General features: G+C 40.2%; 2 protein-coding genes across 3 annotated transcripts in view; one reads left to right on the forward strand and one right to left on the reverse strand.

Moving 5' to 3' along the window:
- The window catches only part of wbl (endoplasmic reticulum protein 29-like protein wbl), a 39,483-nt gene extending 19,343 nt beyond the window's left edge, over nucleotides 1–20,140 (reverse strand). Inside the window, exon 1 of the mRNA XM_067159078.2 lies at nucleotides 19,980–20,140. Coding sequence (XP_067015179.2) covers nucleotides 19,980–20,084 — 105 coding nt within the window. The 5' untranslated portion in view covers nucleotides 20,085–20,140. The remainder of the gene's footprint in view (nucleotides 1–19,979) is intronic.
- Nucleotides 20,141–20,805: 665 nt separating this feature from the next.
- Nucleotides 20,806–25,223, forward strand: part of Septin1 (Septin 1) — a 124,401-nt gene continuing 119,983 nt past the window's right edge. For both annotated transcript variants that reach the window (XM_068231007.1, XM_068231008.1), the window contains exon 1: nucleotides 20,806–21,019. In XM_068231007.1, coding sequence (XP_068087108.1) covers nucleotides 20,996–21,019 — 24 coding nt within the window. In that variant the 5' untranslated portion in view covers nucleotides 20,806–20,995. The remainder of the gene's footprint in view (nucleotides 21,020–25,223) is intronic.

Genomic DNA, 25,223 nt, shown 5'->3' on the forward strand with positions numbered 1-25,223 from the left:
AGTCTAATTTCAAAAGTTAAGGTGCTTTACGAGAAAACCAGAAGCTGTGTACAAGTCGGTTCTGTACTGTCAGACTAGTTTGAGACAAAAAGGGGATTACAACAAGGTAGTGCTTTGTCGCCCCTATTATTTATTATCGTAATGGATACCATATTAAAGGCTCTAAAAGAAAAGGGGCAACAAGACTTAAAAAGCATTTGCATTTGCAGATGATGTAGTAATTTGGGGTATCTCAGAGAAAGATGTGGAAGAGAGACTGCAGGTTTGGAGTCAAGAGTTTGAGAGATATGGATTAAACATCAACAAGGCTAAAACGGTGGTGTTGAACGTACAGAAGGGTGACAATCAGCCAGAAATCATGCTAAATGGCACTAAGCTGGACAGTGTCACAGAATTTTAAGTACTTGGGTAGTATAATGTCCACGGATAATTTAGCTAAATATGAAGTAAACAGCTGAATCAGCAAAGCAATACATTTTTACCTCCAAGCCAGAGAGCTGCTATGGGATAAACAAGTACGACTCAAAACCAAGATGACACTGTATAAATCATACTACACCCCTATCCTCACATACAGCCTGGAAACCGCTACATTAACAAGAAAGGACAACTCAAAACTCCAAGCAGCAGAAATGAAGTTCCTACACACAATGATCCAGAAGACCAGGAAGGATAAAATCAGGAATGAAAGAGTCAGAGAAGATGTAGGACTAGAAGACTCCTCACTCCAGAAGATCCACAAGGCAAGACTGAAGTGATTTGGTCATGTGAAAAAAATGAGTGCCAACAGGTCTGCAAGAAAGGAGTAGGAAAGAGAAATCAGGGGAAAAAGACCAGTGGCCAGACCTAGAGTAAAATGGACAGACTTAGTAAAGAAAGATGTAGAGGAGAGAGGACAGGATTGGGAGCAGATTGTGAACGAAGAATGGTCGATGGACCGAACAAAATGGAAGGGGCTCGTATACCACACCTGGGAAACTGGAGTTGTTCAACGATGTTGATGATGGAGAAGCACTAGGAAAAAGGAAAAAATATCATCTTCATTTTCCTACATATTGAGAAGGCTTACGACAGTGTACAGAGACAAAAATCTGGGAATGCCTTGAGAATAGATCTATGTCATGTGCTTTAATTAATAAATTCAAAATGCTGTATGAACACAGAGTTGTGACCAAATAGGCGATGGATATTCACAGTTGTTTGAGACTAGGCAGGGCACTATTGCCACTTTTATTCATCACTAGCTGATGTACCCGTGCTTCGCTACGGGATTCTCAGAAAGACTGTCTTTGTGGTTTTCCTACCTGAAGTCGTCAGAAGGAATGTAGTGATTAAAAGCAATGTTATATATAAAACTCGATCAAATTAATAAACCGCACATTTTCTCACTTTTAACGAACAGTACTACAAACGCCTGAAAAGCCATACATCCAATTTTTGATCTGATTTTTTATATGCTCTATTGGTGGAAAAATATCGAATTCCCTTCATGGGAATTTAGTATTACCATTTGGAATTGCTAGGCGGGCATTAATTCCATTGTGGAGTTTTATCTCCCGTATGCAGTTATCAGACTGTGCCACATAAGAGGCTTCTGATAAGTTCACCTGCATACACCCCAGCATTAGTGGGTAGGGTCTGACACATCCCACTCTATTTTACAAGTACAGGCTGAAGATGCCCAAAATAATGGGTGAAACATGTACCTGTCCAAATGAGTCTACATAAAATCATGTAGATAATAACCACATTAAACGTGGAAAGTATTGAATAGGTGGTTTTTTATTTAATTATCCTTGATATCTATGCCTAACGTCATCTTCAATACGGAACAATAATGAGAGTTGTTACTTGTAATTCGCACCATTACAGCACCAGGAGTAGAAATGGTGACAAGACAGGCGCTGCCGGAACAGACAGATCCATCTAGTATTAACTGAACAAATATTCTTAAGATCCCTCCCAAAGACCAAGCAACACATCAACGGGAACAATTTTCACACAAGACTGTATCAAGTGTCTAGGATGTCTCTTCCCAATTAAGCAGCAGCCTAAAACTATGAAACAGCTAAATATTGTACTCTTGTCAATTCCTTGACGTTACATGAGACCCAAAGTCAAGACGCTAACAGTTTCATTCACAACGTTTTTGACCAGTCTACCTACAACAATCGGCTTTTGAATCTCCACTTGTACACGACAACACATTTAAATATTAGTTACGTCAAGAACATGAAAATGAAAATCGTGGGTCAAACAAGCTCCAGTTTTAATATCACCCCTTCTCAAGAAAAAAGAAGATCCGTTTCATTTTATTTTTAGTTTTGAACATTTTAAGTTAACCAGAACTGCCAAGTTAAAACACATTCAATTTAAATTTATATTTTCAATCTTGACCAACCTACAATCAGTTCAAATCTCCACTTATTGTTGACGACACATCCTGTCACCAGACACGACACGTCAAGTACTTAATATGATATAGGGGTCACATAAACCCCGATATGCAATCCTCTTCACCGAAAAGAAGATCCATTTTAGTTTTGGACATTTTCCATATTAAATAGATTAGGACCAAAAAACTTTACTGTATTGACTTATGTTTGTATATATTGTATATAATGTATATGTTGTATATAGTGTATATATTAGTATGTTTATATTAGTTAAAAAGGTCCCAAACCTTGACCTAAAGGTTGTTTACAGGCTGAAGATGCCCAAAATAATGGGTGAAACATGTACCTGACCAAATGAGTCTACATAAAATCATGTAGATAATAACCACATTAAACGTGGAAAGTATTGAATAGGTGGTTTTTTATTTAATTATCCTTGATATCTATGCCTAACATCCCACTCTGACGAGTCTAGTGTCAGACCTAAGACGAAATGCTGGTTAATAGAGCAAACGCCTGAAAAGCGATACATCCAATGTTTGATCAGTACTACGGTGCCGATCTAACAGTCCAAAGTTCCAGTGCTGCCATGACCAGGCCGCAGACAGCCGTGAACACTTCTCTGCCATTGTTCTGTTAAATGTGCACACTGCTCATTCCAATCAGTGCCTCAGAGTAGGAATTGAATAGCTCGAATGCTATGATGAACCAGTTTGTTATGTATCAGTAGTATCAGATATTTATCTAACTCCCCGGTTACTTCCCGCCAATTTTCAGGCAGGCTGTTATACTCGGTACGACTGGGTGAGTTTGCTGTGCGGTTAGGAACGCATAGCTGTGAGCTTGCATCCGGGAGGTGGTGGGTTCGAACTCCACTGTCGACAGCCCTGAAGATGGTTTTCCGTGGTCTCCCATTTTCACACCAGGAAAATGCTGTAACGTAATTAAAGTCAGGGCTGTTTCCTTCCCACTCTTAGCCCTTTCGTATCCCATCGTCGCCATGAGTCTTGTGTCGGCGCGACGTAGAGCAAATTAAAAAAAAACTCAGTATACAGCAGTAATCCCATCTATCGGAGATGAACGGCAGCAGAGACAAAAAGCAAATCACAACAAACAATGGTCAATGTAATGTTATTGTTGATCAATGTTATGAGCTTTCTATATTGTAGGCCTTCACATTCAGTTTTCTTTCGACTCTGTTATATTAGGCCGTCTTATAAAATTAATTACAGCGTAGACTGTAGTTCCTTATTCCCCGACTTTACATACTGATTTTCATTAAATTCTGTTCACCCATTTTCTCGTGACGGCGCTGATGTGATCTTAGCAACAAAAATCCATATTCATGAATATCTCCGTCATCATAGCCGGTACACTCAAAATGTATAAGACATACATGATCGGAAATTTAATACTATGTAACTTTATTTATATAGTATTTGTCAATAAGACCACTAATAACACAAATATTCGAGAATTAAATTTTGGGCCTTCCCCAAAACTACCATTTTGCTCAGCGTAAATAAAGTTATTTATGGCCTGGATTGTAGCGACTTATTCCCCGACTTCGCATACCGATTTTATCTACGATAGGACAACTAATAACAATTATTTGAGAATTAAATTTTAGGTCTTCCCCTAAACTACCATTTCTCTCAGCGTGAATAAGATTTGTAGCAACTTATTCGGAGACTTTGCATACCTATTTTAATTAAGATAGTACCACTAATAACAAATATTTGCGAATAAAATTTTAGGCCTTCCCCTAAACTACCATTTCTTTCAGAGTGAATAACATTATTTATAGTTTATATTTTAGCGACTTATTTTAGAACTTTACATACTGATTTTCATTAAGATAGGACCACTAATAACAAATATTTGAGAATTAAATTTTAGGCCTTCCCCTAAACTACCATTTCTTTAAGCGTAATAAAGATTAGATATGGCCTGGATTGTAGTGACTTATTCCCGGACGTTACATACCAATTTTCATTAAATTCTCTTCAGCCATTTTCTCATGATGCGTGTACATACATACATACATACATACATACATACATACATACATACATACATACATACATACATACATATACATACAAACAGACAGACATTACGGAAAATTAAAAAGTTCATTTCCTTGTTACTATGGACATGACTGATACAGAAATACCATCCTTTTAAAATTTTGAGCAATGTACAGACAAAACTCTTATTTTATATATAGAGATTGTAATGGCTGAAATAATGAAAAGAGTTGAGAGACCCAATAGCTACTCTCAGTTTAAAACTCTTGCCTTAGCAGATGACGTGGAGATAGTGAGGCTGAAGTACAACAGAATCTGAATGACTCGAATGCTTTATTCGAGCAATTTGGTCTCAAGATAAGCAAGTCCAAACGGGCAAGTCGACAAAACATTTGTACTAACATCACTCTAAACAGATCGAAGTTGGAACAAGTATATCAGTTCTGTTATCATGGCAAGGTAGCAGAGATCAACGTTTGTTGTAGCATTGTCTGCAGATTTGAGATGGGTGTGCTAAACCAAAAAATGTGTGAAAAAACATTCAGTCCGTATAGCACTATCAGTCACTTTTTTTTTTGTCGTAAAAAAAAAAAAAGAGAGCATCTTGCATTGCCCGTCGATGCGTCCACACTTCTGATGGTTTTTTTTTTTTTGTTCTTCAATAGCATGGACAGTCATCTCCTTCTCCATGTATAATTGAAAAGTCACATTTGCATGTTCCATAGAACACATGATTTTGTGAAATTTTCAATGGTCCTAGGCACGAAATTCTTCTGTGTACTGCTTTCGGTAATAATGATTCACTGCCGATCGTCTTTCTTCACGATCACTACATTGTTCTTGCATTTATAGAACTTGGTATTATACTAAGCAAATGACTGTGTGGTTTGGGCACGTAGCTATCAACTTGCATTCAGGAGACAGTTGGTTCGAACCCCACCGTTGGCAGCCCTGAATATGGTTTCCCATTGTTTCCCATTTTCATACCAGGCAAATGCTGGAGCTGTACCTTAATTAAGGCCATGGCTAATTCCTTCTCACTCCCAGCCCTTTCCTAACCCATCATCGCCATAAGACCTATCTGTGTCTATGGGACGTCAAGTTGAAACTTATTTATGTTGTTCATCCTTCACTGAAATAAATACTTGTACTATACGACATAAATTTGCAGCAAAAGCATGTAACGGAATGCTAAATCACAGATAAACAGAAACTGAGCACATGTTGGGAATTTACAACATGTTATGCTGGCTGTTAAAGATGCAAATCTTGCAATTTTGTAATTTGTTCATGAACTGGTTTCTAACAGTCTCTCCAACATAAAAAAAAAAAATTTAAAGTTCGCAGGAAAAATGGAGAATTTATAGAGAGCATTTATATTGAGTGGAATTCGTAATAATCAGTACCGCTTCCGTATTTCTGTAGTATGAAAGAAAATTGTACGAACTACGGAAATCCGTAGTACTCTGCAACTCTGATGTAGTAACAACAGATAGCCAACCAACTGCAGAAGTCATTAGTAGAGTAGAGGTGATGATGATGCTTGTTGTTTAAAGGGGCCCTAACATCTAGGTCATCAGCCCCTAATGGTACGAAGTGTAATAACAATTTAAAAGTCCAAAACTCATCCACTGACCAGACTTCAAAACGTGATGAAGACGAATGAATGGGTGAATATGAATTTAAAGTATAATCAGCGGTTCCAGCTCACAATACTGAAAGTTACAAATAATTCCAAAATTAATCCACTGACTACAATTAAAAAAAAAAAAGACGAACAATGATTATGAACTTAAAATAATCAGTGGATTCGACCCACAATGCCCCACCTTCCCAGCTTCCAAAGCACAATCCTGAATCGACGATTGTTGTTGTCTAAATGGGCCCAAAATCCACGTCAACGGCCCCTCAAAAACATCAGCCGGCCTTTATCTACTTCACTCACTCAGCACATTTTATATCTGTACTCTGAGAAAGGGTATGTTAAAGTGTATTATATATATATATTAAACTTGTGTGTTCGGCAGACTGAAAAGCTTTAAAGTTACATTTACATACATACATACATACATACATAATCATTTTAGACTGTTATGCCTTTCCGCGTTCAGTTTGCAGGCCTCTGTGAATTTACTAAATGTCGCAGTTACATTTACTTGAAATCATAATGTATAGTCTTCATGTTCCGTGTTGATGAATTCCTAATTTCAAAAATGAGACTGTACAATAGGAGTTTTAATATAATTTGTAGTGTTGATTGTAATTTGTGGAACATTTAACTGTGTCGACACTGGAAAGTATGGCTTCATTCTTAAGAGATATGCAGAAAGGGGCCTTCAGAGGCAGACTGACTGACAGCTTGGTGACAAGTTTATGACGAATGGAAGTAAACAGAGTAGCATTCCTATTCTATGTGAACTACAACAGTATGCCGTTAAAATGCAACAGCACGAGTTGTAGGCTACTTTAATCTAATCATGTCTGAAGAACGTTTAAAACAATCGTAACAGTAATAATTATTGCTTACTGTCTGTAGCATGGTAGTATTATAATGCTGCTTCGTATTAATAAGAAAATTACAAAAACATTTCTACCTGACAACGTTCATAGTATGGAAAGTATAATAGCAGGAAGTTTGATGGATGGATAATATCAAGAAAAGGAGAGTGCCGAGATCAGAGTGTCCAATGTGAAATAATTGCATATTATTTGGATGATGTTTCTTGTTGACTTAAAAATAAGTGAATATTATAATAATAATTTGTTTTATTTTGTCATATTATGTAATATAGATAGGAAAGGGCTAGGAGTGAAGAATGCAGCCGTGGCCTTATTTAAGGTGTGCCTGGTGTGAAAATGGGAAACCACAGAAAATCATCTTCAGGGCTGCTGACAGTAGGGTTCAAACCCTCTATTTCCTGAATGCAACCTGCTCAGTAAAGAATTGATGGTAATTGCTGAAACATAAATTATTATTCAATTAACACAGTTGTAATTAAGGTTCTAATAATATAATAATAATTACATCTCCAGTTAATAAAATCTTGCCTTTCAACTAAAATATTTCTTTTTGATCCGCACTTTCTCCACACAAAGCCCATATCTTGTAATATATTGCGCAATGTTGCACTGTACTTTTCCAGGGAATGTAATTTTCTCTTCCAAAACTAGTAGCAGTTATTTACATGACTGCACTACTAATGGTAGCCCCCAAAGTGGTCAATATCCTTAAGGTGTTGAAGTCTATATGGTCTAACATCGTCGTAGGCCGGTTCGAGTCCCGTTGGTCGAAAACAACTTCACCATCAGAATGTTGGCTGGCAGGGTAGGGGAGGTGGTGGTATACAATTTCTAATCACTAGATTGCAAGCCAAAAGCCTGGATTAAATTCTAAGCCTTCTACGCAGTGCTCATATGTAGTAAGGGCATATGACCCTGTTGGCGATTTTTTCTGTTGGATGGGTATGTAAAGCTTTGAGCAGACCCCTTTGTGTTATTTGACGACAATAGACTGTACCGACACCGGGTTTTACCCTCTTCGTATCTCGTCATCATCATCGCCCCACATTGAGATGGCTATGGACCGCAAATAGAAAGACCTGCTCCAGGTGAGCCAAACATGTCCTCTGACACTCCCGGCACAGAAAGCCATACGATAAATACCGTAACTACTTTTGGTCTGATTATCTCTAACAATACGGCGATCAAATTCGTCAATAACTGTGTTTCGATGAACTCCACAATCACGTTTCTTCTCTGGCGTCAACAATTCACCGTGTGGAGAATTTTTAATTTCTTTCCTGTTATGTTGGACAGTTTTCTCAGATACTTTACAGTACACAGCTGCTCTATCAACTGGCTTTGTTAAGAGAACAGATGGAGCTTTCTGTTCGACCACTTTAGCACAGTAATTGGCCACATCAACGATAACATTTCTCGAAGTACTGTGTATGGCGAGTCCATGCTTCCGAACAGTTTCCATTACTGTGCTTTATAATGCACCAATAAACACTTAAATCCGGATAAACAACAAGGACCACATGGGAATTAGGAGCGACTGACTGACTGTCAAATATTTAGGTCTGGAAGAGAGGGTCGTGCATGTGAACAGCCAAACTCCTCGGTCCCCCATCTAAGCCTGTTGAACGGTCTTCTCCTGGCGTACAAACAACAGATCTATTTCAACTTAAGTTCTTCATTAGGTGTTAATGACCAAGTGGAGTGGCTTAATGTGCTATGGCTATTGAGCCAAGCTCTGCATTCGGGAGACGTGAGGGTTCCATCTCCACCGTTGGCTGTCCTGAGAATGGTTATCTGAGCTTTCCCATTTTTCACTTCCAGGCAAATGCTAGGACAGTTCCTATTCACAAACCACAACTGATTCTTTTTACCTCCTTGCCCAATTTTATTCACCACCATTCATCATTAGCTCCTCATTGGCATCAGACCGTAAAAACATGCCATACAAATTCATCTCACCTCATTCCCAACATCGTAGGAAGAAACTGGACTAAGCAGTATGAATAAACATGCCATACAGCCTAATGCAGATTTCATCATGTATTTTTAAAACCTCATAGCCTCAAGAGTTCACATGAGAAACAGTTTTTATCCCAGAGGCTATGAACCAAGGTGGTGGTGGTGACTATAAACACTAATCTGAGAGGAAAAAAAATGGAAGGGATCCGACATTTCGAAAAATGAAGGTATCGGCCAAAGGAAGAGAAAGACCACGAAGGGCATGAAAATGAACTCCCTAGGCCCCGAGTGCTACAACACCGTCTGGGTCGGAAAAGAGCAAGAGTTGACCAAGGGAGGTCAGATAGGATAGATGAAAGTGAGGAGCCTGGCACAAGTAAATGGAAGCAATGCCAGGACTCAGTTACGGGCCCCGTGGTCGCCAGCAGACGCTCCCAAGTTGAGAGCCTTTGGAGCCTTTTTCAGCTGCCTCTTACGACAGGCAGGGGACACCGTGGGTGTTATTCTACCACCCTCCACGCACAGGGGGAGCCATGAACCAAGAGACTGGTAACTTCTTAACTCTCTGACAATGGCTCCTCAGGGTCCTGAATCAGTTTTGTCAGACTGAAGAATCTCACAGTTATACAATAAAGCCAAAAATGAAAAGAAATGACTTCCACAACAACAAATCTGATGTTGTGAGGAACCCTTAGTAACAAAGTCATCAAAAGTACGGCTGTGAATTCATCTAAAATGGAAGATCATTGGCTCCATTTCAGCACACATGCCAAGTGAAGCAAGGCATAAGGGAGCGTGTGAATATACACGGTCTCCCTTATAAACCCAGGCGTTTCTACTCTCCGAGACCTAAGCAGCTGAACGGGAGTCGCACGCAAGGAGCGTGCACATGTTCGACCTAGCATCAGTCACCAGTCTGAATCTCAGCTGTTTATGTTGAGAGTTATCATTGCAACACCGTATCTTCACATGTAAAAGTTATTTTAAGTACGAGTCGGCTCGACGGGGACGCGATGCTTTTCTTCAGCAATTTCCTTGATGAGCAAAGATTCACGTAACTGTAAATAAATTTGAAACTACTGGCTCAGTGCTATGCGCACACACAAACAGTTAACAGAGGAAAAGCTAGACGACACTGGCGCGAATCTTGAACGGTCACCGAATAAATCACTCACAAAAATAGCATAACAAGTAGGAGTTTTGGTTTCTTCTGCACACACAGATACAAATCTGTACAGGTTTACACAGGCCTATTGTTTAAAACCTGCTGATCCAGCCACACGAGCGAGACACTGCGAGTGGTATCTTGCATCACTGAATGATCGTTTATTCGACCCACAGCTTGTGTTCTTTTCAGACGAGGCCTGGTTTCGTCTTAATGGTCGTGTGAACAGTCATAACTCTCGCTATTGGTGCGCAGAAAATCCTAATGGTGTTTATGAAGTCCCTCATTATGAAGGATGACTCTTCCAACATATTTTATACAGTAAGATTTCATATAAGATTGTATACGTGCTTAAAGCAGGGCAGTCGCGTGCGACGTAAGTTGGGCCGAGGCAGCTGCTGTGGCACAGAGTACAAACACTGTGCGCTCGGTCTGGATTTGTAAGAGAGACCCTGTTTATATAGGTATATTTATTTTCATAAGACATCAGCACACGTACTGTGTGTGACCACAAGGATTCTGAATTTTACAGAAACGTTAGTAGATGTGATGTTATAGTTTGGAAAATATAAATAATTTGTATGCACAAATAAAGAACTGCTTGGACTCATACTTCACAGAAGACAAATGCAATAGTTTAATAATAAATCATTACTCCAGCCCGGCTGACAAGATTTTTACACCCGTGGAACGAATGTCGTTTGTTTACACGCTCGTGGCCTTCTCAGGAAGGATGTTGTCAAGCGGTGCTCAGAGCTGCCAACCTCTGTACTTAGGAACTAATGAGCGAGTGGTGCTTCGAAAGCTGATGGTGGTGATTATTATTACACGAATGGTGAGGACTTGTTCTTGCCGTGCGGACGGTTAGGATAGGACCTGGACAAGACTGCTGGTCTGGAGTGGTTCTTGCTGTGCGGAGGGTTAGGATAGGACCTGGACAAGACTGTTGGTCTGGAGTGGTTCTTGCTGTGCGGGCGGTTAGGATAGGACCTGGGCAAGACCATTGGTCTGGAGTGGTTCTTGCCATGCAGATGGTTAGGATATTATCTCGACAAGACCTGTGATATAGGGACAAGCAACATGTTACATTTTCTCGCGCTTTTATTGTGCTGGGGTTGGTAACGAATTGCCATTAACATTATTGACGGGAACGAGAACACATGCCGTTTTACACTGGCCAATTGGAATGCAAGTAGCTACTTCAGAAATGAAAATGGCGTCTAATACTGTTCATTAGGTTATAAAAGTAAATGTACTTCTTGGGGCGGGATGGTGAGTTCCTAGACATCACAATGAACACATCTCTCCTCTGAGCTGCACTCTAAGTAAGATTTCATTAATTTCCACTTACTTATAACATTAGAAATATGTTTGCAGCCGGGCTGGAGTAATACCAATAATAATAATAATAATAATAATAATAATAATAATAATAATAATAATAATAATAATAATGTTATTTGTTTTACGTCCCACTAACTACTTTTTAAGGTCTTCGGAGACGCCGAAGTGCCGGAATTTAGTCCCGCAGGAGTTCTTTTACGTGCCAGTAAATCTACCGACACGGGGCTGTCGTATTTTCAAAGACACTGAGGTGCCGGAATTTAGTCTCGCAGGAGTTCTTTAACATGCCAGTAAATCTACCGACAAGAGGTTGACGTATTTGAGCACCTTCAAATACAACCGGACTGAGCCAGGATCAAACCTGCCAAGTTGGATTCAGAACGCCAGCACCTCAACCGTCTGAGCCACTCAATTCAGCAAAGCAACAGTTTCAAAGAGTGATTATCACATGAAGTGGGCTAGACTGACAGTCATGAAATATAAAGGTGGTGGTGTAGAATACATAACAAGTCTTTGATAATGCTTATTAAGTTATTTTTGAGTGTATTTTGGGGGATACCTAAAACTTTATTCCAAGTACAGTAGAATTCCATTAGTCCGGCATCCAACAGTCCGGAACGCCCGATGGTCCAGCACCATTCCAGGATTTTTAAATGTTATTATCTCTTAATGGTGATCTCTCCTGAACAATTTGAAGCATTATTTGTCAAACCCATTGGAAGTGTATTTTTTATTATTTCGAAGTTAATAGAGCAAATGTATCTGATACAATCCAGTTGTTATGCATTGACTTACTTAAATATCTCTGGAAATATTCAGTCTAGAAGGCTGTGTGCTCCACTGAGTACTGGAAAGCCAACCATATGATAAAAAAAACAGATTTCATAAATTGAATGTATGGGCCACGTTCAAAAACGGATGGGAACATGCCTTCAAAAATTGAAGCGGACAGAAGGAAAAGAGAAGCTGTAGATGGAAAGTCTCTAAATGGTAAAGGAAGACTTACAGATAAAAATATCGATGAACTCCTGCATTATTATGGAATGGCAATAAGAAACAACACGTTTGAAGAGAGGAGTGTGTTATTAAACTAATGATTCTGCTGATCAACATTTTACAGCAAAACGCCGTCTTACAGCTGTTTTCGCTGTACGCCTCAATCTATATCGGAGTAAGAGGTATCGCTCGATAGTCCGGCATTTTCGGTAACCCGGCACCGGGCCGGTCCCGAACTATCGGACTTCTACTGTATACTTTTTAGTACTTCCGCTGCTACCAAACTAACTAACCGATGTTCAAGTCGGGTGTTGCAATATTTGCTTAAATATCTCTCTTTACTGTGTAAACCTTAATTGCCTCCTCAATGCCCCTCTCGAAACTTATGGCGAGATCCAAAACTAAAGCAGTGTGCTTGTTTGGATGAATGGCATTGATGTCGGCTCTTCCATTCGACCCCGTAGAAGACACAAAGTGAACTTCTCCGTAAATTTGCCACTTCATTTCTCTTAATGCTGAAGATAGAGCTGATCCAACATCTAACACTACAATGACGATTATTCCTTTGCAGTGCTCCCTTAGGAGATAGCAAGCACTTGTCCTAAAGTTTCAGTCTTGCCACAGTCAGGATGACGGCAGTGGGTTGTATTTGTGCACCTTCCAGGGACCGCTCGAACCACCGAACATATCCACCCCAAAGATAACAATCCGCTGCGATTATTCACCCACAAGTTGGCTTTGGGTAGGTCAGCATATAGTGAGATGTTCCTTCTCAAGGATTGAGTAGCCCACATATGAAAGGCTTTCTCCCTGCAAGACTCTTCTTAATTACCTGGCAGTCCAGTTATTGTGAGCTTTGTTAATATTTAAAATGCCAAATGCAGATCCCCTCTCACTAAGTCTCTGACAGAGTGAAGACAGGTATCATTGATGTGAAGCAGATGGTTACAAATGTCGAAGTGTTGTAAGGCAAGCTTCCTACTGAGTTTTCACAAAACCTAGTCCGCGACAACTTCTTGCAGCATAAATCATTCCATCTGGCAGTTTTAAGGAAGTCCAATGATTTCTTCCACAGCTCCTCTCAATAACTTGTCAATATCATGAAAATGAAAATCCACAGCCTGTTTCCAGTCATTAGACCGGATCAGTAATGGAATGAATGAAGCCCCCAAATAGCGGTGAGGATAGGAATTGTGCAGGATGCCGAAGCCTGTCGCACTCCTCTGGGGCAATGATTAATGAATGACACATGAAATGAAATGATATTGGAGAGTGTTGCTGGAATGAAATATGACAGGGAAAACCAGAGTACCTGGAGAAAATCCTGTCCCGCCTCCACTTTGTCCAGCACAAATCTTACATGGAGTGACCAAGATTTGAACCACAGAACCCAGCGGTGAGAAGCCGGCGTGCTGCCGCCTGAGCCACAACATCAAGATCATCTAGAAAGCTATTCTTAATCTTTATTAATGATGCACATTGCAGGGGATATACGAGACTTGGCCAAATATACTGATTAATAATGGAGTTTCTGATTGGTCTCGGCAAAGGTGAACAATATAATTTGTTGATGTTTATATTCAGGTCTTTGAAGATAGTAGCTTCAAAGACAATTATCGATACCATTTATTTGGAACACGTGGTTAGACTTTGTTTAGGCATGTATTACCGATGGATGAAATGGGTAGCATGATAGACCTCTACAGTTTTCTACATCCCTCACCATTTTCTGTGTCACTTTCACAGTAACGCTCACAATGTCAGAGCAATATGTACACCCCTCCACTGTGCAATGCATAATTATAAAATTTCTTGCTCGTGAAGGAAATACAGTGGTGGAAATTTACCAGAGATTGACTGCACAGTTCGGTGACAAAACATTGTCAAGGAAGCATGTGTTTGCGTGGCATAAACAGTTCAAGGAAGGATGAGAATGTGTGGAAAATCAGCAACACGATCTCTGTCCTCGGACCAGCATTACAGACAAAAACATTTGTGCGATTAAAGACATTATTGACGACAGGCGACAGTATCAGAAATTGCAGAACAAGTCTAAATCATTTAAAGGAGCTGTCAAGCAATCATCACAAACGAACTACAGTTGCATAAAGCGTGTTCCAGATGGGTCCCTCGCCTTTTGACCGAACACCTGAAGTTAAGACGTTTGAAGTCTGCCAGAGGCTTACAGCAAGGTTTGCGGAAGGAGGTGATGCATTTTTGAGTCGGATCGCCACCTGCGACGAAACATGGGTCCACCACTACACTCCTGAATCCAAACAGGCCAGTAAGGAGTGGCGGAGGAAAGGGGAGGCATTACCAGTGAAAGCCAAGACTCGACTTTTTTTTTTTTCAATCGGCGAGGCATTTTGCCGATTGATTTTTTGCATGAGCGATGCACAATCAGTGCTGCTTACTACTGCGAGCTGTTCAACAAGGCGAGGGTTGCATATTGCCGCAAAAGGAGAGACCAACCGATTCAACAGGTCATCATCCTCCTCCACAACAATGTGCGGCCCCATACTGCAGCTCTGTCTTCAAGCTACAGGAAATGCACTGGACTACACTTGATCATCCTCCTTACAGCCCGGACCTATCACCCTGTGATTTCCATTTGTTCGGACCAATTAAGGAAGCTGTAGGAGGGCAATGACTTGAAGATGACGAGAGTGTGGAAGACTGTGCGCAACTGGCTGGTGACACGACCCTGTTCTTTTTATGATGAGGGCATAAAAAAGCCGCCCATACGCTGGGACAAATGCATTTCCAAAGCAGGAAACTATGTGGAAAAATAAATTGTAATTGTCTTGTGGTTTTCAATAAATTTAAATAAAAAATAAATTCCCGTTTATATATGATCCCCCAGGTAACAGGTAGGGACCCTCTTAGAGGCAGTCCTGCCCAGGGAGTGGCGCCTTTGCCTATGTGAGTCCCAGAGCACACTGACCCGGTGTGTAACATCTGGTAAAGGGTCCCAGCTCAGGGTAACGAGTGAAGACCTCAACGGCAGCAAAAGCGGAGAATACGATTCGGTGCGGTGGAGCTGGCGGAGGACGCAACCCATTCCTCTGGGGGTAGTACAGATGGAATCCACTGCCTTGTGGGATGAGGAGGGATCCTCAAAAGCTAAGGAGTAAACCCCGAAAGAAAATCCTAAATTACGTTAGGCCTAGCAAGCCAGTAAAGGAGCTTATTTGTAGTTGCTTTCAAAACACAGAAGAGCCTCGGAACGCATTTATCAACTAAATTAAGATGCCAGCATGAGCAGACTCATGTCAGAGATGGTTTATGGCCCGATGATAGATAGGGTCTTGCAAATATCCCGGAGAAGACTTGCACGGATTGGGACCATCAACTTACTCAGTCTCACAGGAAAATGTGAACTAGTGGACCTCATGGAAAGGAGGAAATTAATGATACTGGGGCTGAGTGAAACCAATTGGGGAAGGAAAGGAATGAAGAAATTAAGAAAACAGTACACACTGTATTGGCATGGAAATGACAAAGAGATGAGGAATGGTGTTGGTTTCATCATGAGTAACGATCTAGGAGTCGCCTACATTCAGTATGTTAGTGAGAGAATAATAAAGGTGACTGTGCATTTAGGGAAAGTAAAACTAACTTTGGAACAGGTGTATGCACCTCAAACTGGATGTTGTCAAGATAATAAGAACCAGTTTCTTGATAATTTGGAAAAAGTTATTAGTAAAGAGAGAGGAATCATTATAGGAGATCTGAATGCACAGATTGGGACAGATAGAACAGATATGAGAACGTAATGGGACCTCATGGATATGGTGGAAGAAATATAGAAGAACATCTTCTTGACTTCTGTATGAGGAATGGGTTGGTGGTGAAAAATAGTTGGTTCAAGAAGAGAGAGAGCCATAAGATAACACAATACAGTTGGGATGGACTACAAAAAACTGCAATTGATTATGTCATCTCCGACAGAATGGTAACAGATGTCAGAGTTTTTTCCTATCTTCCATTCTCAGTTCAATATGGACCAAAAATGAAACTCTTATGTTTAAAAGAGTAATACCCAGCGAGAGTCTTGACAGTGACCACCGTCTATTAGTAGCGGACCTGAGAAACTTCTATGTGCCAAAAGTACAGACCAGGTAAATGCCAAAAATCAAAGTATGGGAACTCCAGAAAACATATACAGCAAGAGAACTGAGTATCAGAACTGGATAAAAACCCTGTTACAAAGAGATGAAAGGAAAAATGGAGAGGCAGAATGGACCAGACTAAGGGACACATTGGTTAAGGAAGCAACTGAAGTTTGTGGAAAGATAAGTATGAAAACAAAGGAAAAGGAAACACCTTGGTGGAATGAAACAGTGAGAGCAGCAATCAGGTAAAGAAATCTCTTGCGGAAAGAAAGGGATCAGGAGAAAAGTAAACCGGATCTTACTAGAGATGAGGCAAAGATCAGAAACCTCGAACAACTATACCGAAACAAGAAACTGGACGTTAAAAGAACAATTACAGAAGAAAAGACCAAGGCATGGAATATATTCACTCAGAAACTGGAGGAAGACAGAGGTAATAAGAAACTACTGTATAGTGTTATCAGAGGTAAAGGGAAACCAATGAATACCATAAAGGCACTTGAAGATGAAAATGGAAATCTGGTTAGGACAGAAAGTGACATGAGAGAAGTCCTGAAGAACCATTTCGACCACCTACTGAATAGACCAGTTCAAGAACAAAACAAAACCAGAAATCCAAGCCTACAATGAGGAACCTCCCATCACCTGGACAGAAACTGAGACAGCCTTAAAATTTATGCCTAAAGGAAAACCTTCAGGTGCAGATGAAGTGAATGCGGACATGATAAAGGCAGCAGGCATCCAGGGTATACAATGGCTGCACAGAGTACTAAATGCGGTATGGACAGACAACAAAATACCTGCAGATTGGAGCAAGGGCGTTATAATTCCCCTGTTTAAGAAAGGCAGCAGACGGAAACCCACCAACTATAGAGGAATAACACTGCTAGAGGAATAACACTGCTGTCTCATGGGCTAAAAATTCTACAGATCATAGAAAGGAGATTGAGAACCATAACTGAACCACATTTAGAGGAGGAGGAATATGGATTCAGAAGAAACAGATAGTGTTATAAAAGATAAAATCCAGGAGTGTCTGAGGAAATGTTGCCTGAAGGATGGGGGGAAAATTCAGATGTTTTACAAAGACTGTACTAAGCTGTGTACAAATTGGGGAAGATTGATCATTATGGTTTGAGACCAAGAGTGGAGTTCAGCAAGGAAGTGCACTGTCCCCACTATTGTTCATCACTGTTATGGACAATATAATGAAGAACGTCAAGGAAAAATTAGGTGAACTGAATGCAGCGAACTTTGCTGATGATATGATTTGAGGTGAAACAGAAGAGGAAGTACAAACCAGACTCAACGTATGGAAATCCCAGTTCCAGGAATATAACCTCAACATCTGCGAGACCAAGACAGTGGTGATGGCTGTCAACAGAGAAGGGTGTCCAATAAGCTAGAGTGTGTGGATAGTTTTCCTTACCTTGGAAGTGTAATCTCCAGTGATAATTTGGTCAGAAAGGAAATTACAAACAGAGTGCAAAAGGGATCTGAATTCTACCAACAAGTAAGAACACTTTTATGGGATGACATGATTCCAAAACTGGCCAAATTGATGACGTATAACATATTTCATACCAATATTGACCTATGGTATCGAAGCGTGCACCCTCACAAAAATAAATTTCTTAAATCCACCATCCAGAAGACGAAGCTGGACAAGTTAAGAAATGAGGAGGTAAGGAAAGAAGCCGGAATAAAGACCGAATCTGCACATCCAGACTACGGAGGTATGGGCATGTGATGAGGATGAAGCCTACAAGAACAGCCAGAATACATTTGGAAAGACAGGTGGAGGGAAAAAGACCTGCAGGAAGACCTAAAACCTGATGGATGGACATGATCAAGGTTGATCTAGTTACCAGAGGATGGACAGTGGATGATGATCTCCATGACAAGTTGTATATGGACAGGAAGAAGTGGAAGAGGCTCATTAACAGTACCCGGGAACCTGGAACTGTACAATGATGATGATTTGATCCCCCCCCCCCCATCGTAGGTTACTCCTACAAATTCACTTCTAACAACATTTCACGGGAGGAAGATATGATGTAGTACGGCCATGCAATAGCCAACTCTGATACAGTATTGTTATGTGGCAGCCCCTTTTGGTACTTCCTGGAAGGGAATGAGTCACATGACCGGGAAGCTCCCAGATGGTCTGGAGGGCATGGCTGGCCTTTCTGTATATTGTTCTCTTAATTTGGTTTCTCCGTGCGTTTCTCGAAGGTGAAACGAGAATGCTCGTTTCTAGCCACATCGCGAATATTCCTGTACTCATCATCCGAGCTATAAAAAGGAGGCTAGCTGCAAACAGTCAGTCAGAGTTGGGGTGAGTATTGGATTTTGGTGGCTGGACTGAGGATAGCTATAGTAGAATTGGCTGCTGTCAGTGTCCCATTGGAGTCCGAACAAGGAGTTGTTGCGTTGGAGTGTCGAGTGAGTAGCTAGACCGAGGACAGCTGTACTAGTGTTGGCTGCTGTCATTGTCCCACTGGAGTCAGAGTATCGTCTCGTATGGAACAGAATACTGTGTGTGTGCTGCCTTGGACTGAGGACTGTCACAGAGTCAGCGATTGGAGCAGTTATCGTGCATGTAATTGGAAGTGTACCAATGGTCATCGTTGTGAGGAATACTGTCCTGCTGGTTAGTGCTGTTAAGGTGTTGTTGGTATTTAATTGCCAGTATTTAGTTGTTAAGTGTGTTTGACTTTGTGAATTAATGGACATTTTCTGGAGTCGAACCAAGGAACAGTTATCGTGCGTTGTGTGGCCAGTAGCCCTGTCCTCAAACCTAGCTCTCTGCATGCAGCTGCTGTGTGCGGTTACTGGACTTGGAGAAGTGAAAGTAGGGAGAGCCTGTCAATAAGGATTAGAGCTGTCTCAGGTAAAACCAACAAGCCGTTACTTCCTGCTGTGTGAAGAGGACAGACTTGTAATAGGCAGCAATTACTGTGTGTCATTCATGGTTGAATAGAATTGTGTATGTGTGCATTCATTAGATCATCCTGAAATAAATTACAGCGATAAAACATACGGTGTTTTATTCGTAACAGTATAATACAGCTCTTAAACTTAACCTCCAACATCATTATTAATGCATCAGACTGAATAAAAGATTTATCGCACAGAAATAATCTGTGTGTAAATTATTATAGCTATCACAAATTGCTAATAGTGTCAACTAAAGCTCTTTTTTTTTTTTTTTTTTTTTTTTTTTCAGCAGTGTTTTCACTTAAGTTACCGGCAAGATATGAGTAAAAACCGATCTCAAGTCGTCGCGGTACATACCGTCGATGACTTGGAAAAATCTTTCATTGAAATAATTAAAAAGTCTTCATTCATAAAATATAAGAAATGTGAGCAGTAGAAGAAACGAAAACCATCTCCGGTCAGGCAAATCAAGCTGAATAGTCTACGTCAACCCGACCACATTATCATACTGTACCTTGTCGAATGAGTAGCTATCCAAAGGTACGCATCCTTTACAATTGACTGCATCTGACGAAATAAACTGGCTAACTACGAGAATAATGAGTACAGCAGATAACATTTTAGTGAAATTAAACCCCAAAGACCAACTCGCACATTAATCGAAGAATTCCGAAGTTTAAGAACACGTCACAAACAATACCGTCAGCGCTGCCAACTAAACTGACATGTAAAATATTAACAATACCTTCAGTCGTTTTGAAAATGCTTGGTATACTGAGTCGATAATTAAATACACAATTACAATAGTGGATGTATTTTCCCAAATTAGGTCAAAATTGCGCAAATATATCCTGCAGGCCTACTTGTGCGATGTACCGTTGTGTGTGTTAAAAAATAATGCACATCGAGGGAATATTGATAATTAAAGAAATATTGTTATTTTGAAATAAAATAGATCTTGAATTAAGGATTATTGGTATTCAGATCTTCCATAATTTAGCAGAAGGATCAGTAAGTGATTGAAGTTTTGAAGCACACGCCGCACATGGCATTAATGTAATCACATTTCGAAGTAATGATTGTCCTTATGGTACGAATGCTAAAATGCTGTGTGTATGACAGATATAAATGATTGTTTCTGTACTCCCCACGTACCCCCGTGTTTCATACATCTGGAGTGTTCATTTTATGCTGTCCAATTCCAATAAAGTTGTATTATCCTAGATTTCGTAGATTTGATTCCTCAAAACATTCGTGTACTTGTATTTGTTTTTTCGTATGTTGATGAAACACCGCAGGAAAACACAGGACAGGGGGCACAGGAGACTCATACGACCACGCCTTAAGCTAACTTCGTGTTGTCTTCTCTTTGAATGGAAGTCACCCTCGCAATATATACCATATATACACAAGAATTTGCATAAGTTTTTGACCGGTTCTTGGGCAGTTGTTTTCCGAATATTATATTCTATTTTTATGTGTTATTTGTATAATATATAAGATAAAGCCTATGCGATTGTGACTATCATCATGTCCAGTGAATCTGTGAAAACTGTAAGTAAATAAACAAAGGAATATGTGTATAAGATTTATTAGATACCGATACCGTACTGAATTGCGAGAGAGCAATGACGAAAATCTAATATGAATTACACTATTACAGTTAATGTTATGCTTCACTCAGTTTATTGATTTCGTAATTATATAAGCGATCGGATTTTAAGGTTATCGTGTTTAGTCTACTGTTGCTGTCAATGCTTGTATTACCGGGCTCACTGTACCTCAGATACCTTTCGACGATTATTGATTTCATATAGCTTTCTTTCACTTTACATACAGTAAAATTTTGTGGCGCCACAATTATCATTTAACTTATTTTCATCCATTTACAGCTCAAAACACATGGGGTAGCTAAGTGGATGAATCAGAATTCAGAATGATAAGAATAACATTGAAATAACATCGAGGGCACTGTGTGTTTGGCGATAAATTATTTCCCGACTTTACACTTGTTAGATTTCGTTGTAAGATTTCTTTGTCAGTTTCTTATTCAGAAAATGCAGTCTGGTGATTACATAGGGATTTCATTTACTCAAATTCCCCTTTCTTTTGTTTTTTCTCCTGTATTCATCCAGAAATTTTCCTTCTGTACATTATATAGCGAAGTCTTCATGTACAATTTCTTCGTCTCATGTTTGAGCAATCTCAGTTAAATATCAGTGTTTATAGTGCTTGTCCTCCCTCCTAGAAAAATAATGTTTTACGCACTAATTTAATGAATTTTCTTACCTTTCTTTGTATCCATAGTTTTCTTAGAGAATATCCTGCATCGTGTAGGCCTGTCACATTAAATGATGGGGAAATCATTGTTTTAAGAGACAAAACAATTGTCTTATCATGTGGGGGACTGTTAACATGAGGCCTACAGCAGTTCTATCAATGTCGTTGAATTTTTTTTGCATAGAACATAGTTTCTCCTTTTTGTATGTACAGTATTCAACCAAATTTTTGAATTTTATTGTCTTTTCTACAGGATTAACAACCACATTTGAATGTCACTATTGAAAAAACTGATGACATGGCTAGCTAATACTGTACTGCAGGGTACTCCTTATTCTAAGTACCTTCCTGTCATTTTTCCCTTGTCTTTGTAACTGCAATCATTCTTCCTACTGTCAAGATATTCTGAGTCCACCCAGACCGAGTGAGTGGCTGCACGGTTTGGGTCGCTCAGCTGTCAACTTGCATTCGGGAGATAGTGGGTTCAGGTCCCACTGTCGGCAGCCCTGCAGATGGTTTTCTATGGTTTCCCATTTTCACACCAGGCACTTCCTTCACACTGTTAGCCCTTTCCTATCCTATCGTCGACATAAGACTGTCTGTGTCGGGTGACATAACGCTACCATACAGTTAACCCAATGGTTTTTGCGGTTTCCTTATAACCGCGTAACTCTTGGTGGTGCTATTTGAGGATCCGACCAACCTCTGGGCTGACGACGTAACACACACAGTTAAACCCGCTCTGAAAACAGATCGATGTAAAGATAGTTTTGTACAAGAGCTGACTGCAGCAGCTAGTGTAGATTGCACATCCTAAATACTTGTTACAACTCTGGATGGGGGCGGTAGAATACATCCATGGTATTGCCCACCTGTCACAAGAGGCAGCTAAGAGGAGGACCAGGGTCTTTCAACTTAAAGCATAGGTTGTAGCTGAGTCTGTCATTTCTTTCACTTACTTGTGCCAGTCTTGCTTTCATCTTTCCTGTCTGACCTCCCTTGGTCAGCTATTGTTCTTTTTGTTTTCTTTTCCGACCCCAACAGTAGCCTTCATGCCCTTCCCTTTCTTCGCATTGTCAGACCTCTTTCCCTTTGTTTAGTGTTAATAGACGATGGATCTTATCTTTGCAGTAAAGATGCTGACAGAAAAGTACTGTGAATACGGAAGAAATCTTGTGATTGCATTTGTGGACATTGAAAAAGCATATGATAGTGTTCCTCGAAACAAGATATGGGAATGTCTGGATTACCTAAAGGTGCTATAGATGTTGATTCCCATAAGGAATCAGAAATATTTGTTCTGAATGAGTAAATTTATAATGCCAATATAAATGGTCCGTTATTGGACATTATAAATTTTCCAGTTAACTCATTCCTGGTTGCCAGCGTTTCACCCTCGTGTGCTAGGCTGGGCTCATCAGTTGGTACCTAGCACACCATCTATAGCATCTGATGGCCAAACAGGCATCAATCTTTAGTAGTGAGACAAAGTCTCTCATAGTGCATTGGCACTGCCGGTGGCTACAATTAGCCTACACAGTGGCCTCCACGGTATGCACTAGCCATGCGTCTTGGTAGGTGTGCTAGGTACCAACTGATGAGCCCAGCCTAGCACACGGGGGCGAAACGCTGGCAACCAGGAATGAGTTAGCTGGAAAATTTATAATGTCCAATAACGGACCATTTATATTGGTATTAGACCTAAAGGTGCCAAAGTACTTAATTAACAAAGTCAAGATGCTATACCAGAAGTGCTACAGCTGTGTCCAGATAGGCAGCAGACGATCAAAATGGTTTGAAACAAAGAGAGGTGTCCAGCTAGGAAGTGCTCTGTCACCACTTCTGTTCGTAATAGTAATGGACAAGGTCATCAAATCTATCAAGAAAATGGACAGTGAACGAAACGCCCCGGTATTTGCTGCTGATGTGTTTTTATGGGGAGAGACAGAAGCTGAAGTTCAGAAGAAACTTAATGTATGGAACAACATATTAAAAAAATTTGGACTGAAGATGAGCAAAACAAAGACAGTAGAAATGACCGTCAACAGGGAAGGAACAAGCTCAAATATATTTCTGGAAGGAGAAAAAAAACGAATCAGCTTCCCACTTCAAGTACCTCGAAGGCACAATATCAAAAGACAACACTGTTAGGCAGGAAATACTCAGCAGGACACAGAAAGCATCAAACTTCTACAGTCAAGTCAGGAATCTCCTCTAGGACTGCAAAATACCACAGAAAGCGAAAACAATCATGTACCACACTTACTTCGTACCAATCCTCACATACGGTTTAGAGACATGTACCCTACTAAACAAAGACTTCAGTAGAATCCGAGCAACTGAAATGAGATTCATTAGAACCATGAACCAAACAACCAGAAAAGGACAAGATCAGAAATGAAGTGAATAGGAAAGTAGCTGGTATTGAGGTTCCTATTATCAGTGTCATAAAGAAACGCAGACTTCAGTGGTATGGGCCCATAATGAGAATGAACAGGGAAAGACCTGCCAGAAAATATTTCGACCTTAACCTCGTAGGAAGAAGACCACAGGGAAGACCAAGAAAACTTTGGATAGAGACTGTAAGATCAGAAGTGGAGGAGAGAGGGTACAAATGGGAGGATGTACTGGATCAGAAGATGTATGAAGACAGAAGGAGATGGCGAGCGCTTGTGCACCACACCCGGGAAACTGGAGTTGGGAAATGATAATGATGATGATGAGACGATGGTTGCCCAGTTGTACTTCCTCTTAAAACAGCCACCACCACCACCCAGTCCACCTGTTCTAGTTTTGTATTCCCAATCTAACATTCACTCCTCTTATGTTCTTTCCTAACAGATATCACTTAAGTCTTGGGAATGCTGATTTTCTTATCACACTCGCTGCGCCTCTTCAAGATTGCAGGCTTTCAGCACCGTCTGTTGTCAGCGTAGGCCAAACTGCTTACATTTCCACCTAACTGAATCTCTCCCTGCTATTTTATACCTTCCAGTAAGTGATCTCATGTATATTATGAGCAACAAAGGTGAAGGAATACAGCCTTGACTAAACTTTGTAACTACAGTCAAACCTCGTCACAGTTACAACTCACTTTTGGCCGAAAGGTGTGTTAGTAAGGCGATTTCTTTTTCGAGGACACCAAAGAGAAGGCATACGGCTATATGCAGGAAACAAGTAGCACATTGAGTGATGACATGAACGCTGAAGGTGCAGTAAATGCATTTGATATGTTGTCGGACTATAAACGATGTCAGCCAATCAAGAATCTGAACGGAATTAAAAATTCAATATTAAAGTACTATAATTAAAATGTTAAACTTTTAATTTCATTTTATGACTTACATATGTTTAATTTCTAATAATACAAAACAATATTTATGGATCACTTATTGTTTATAGTGTAACTTACCAACTGTTAAAGCTGGCAAACCTACTGCAAGGATTCTAATTAGCCATCTCCACTTTGTTTCTGAGA

The sequence above is a fragment of the Anabrus simplex genome, chromosome X, assembly GCF_040414725.1.
Source record: "Anabrus simplex isolate iqAnaSimp1 chromosome X, ASM4041472v1, whole genome shotgun sequence".
Lineage (NCBI taxonomy): Eukaryota > Metazoa > Arthropoda > Insecta > Orthoptera > Tettigoniidae > Anabrus > Anabrus simplex.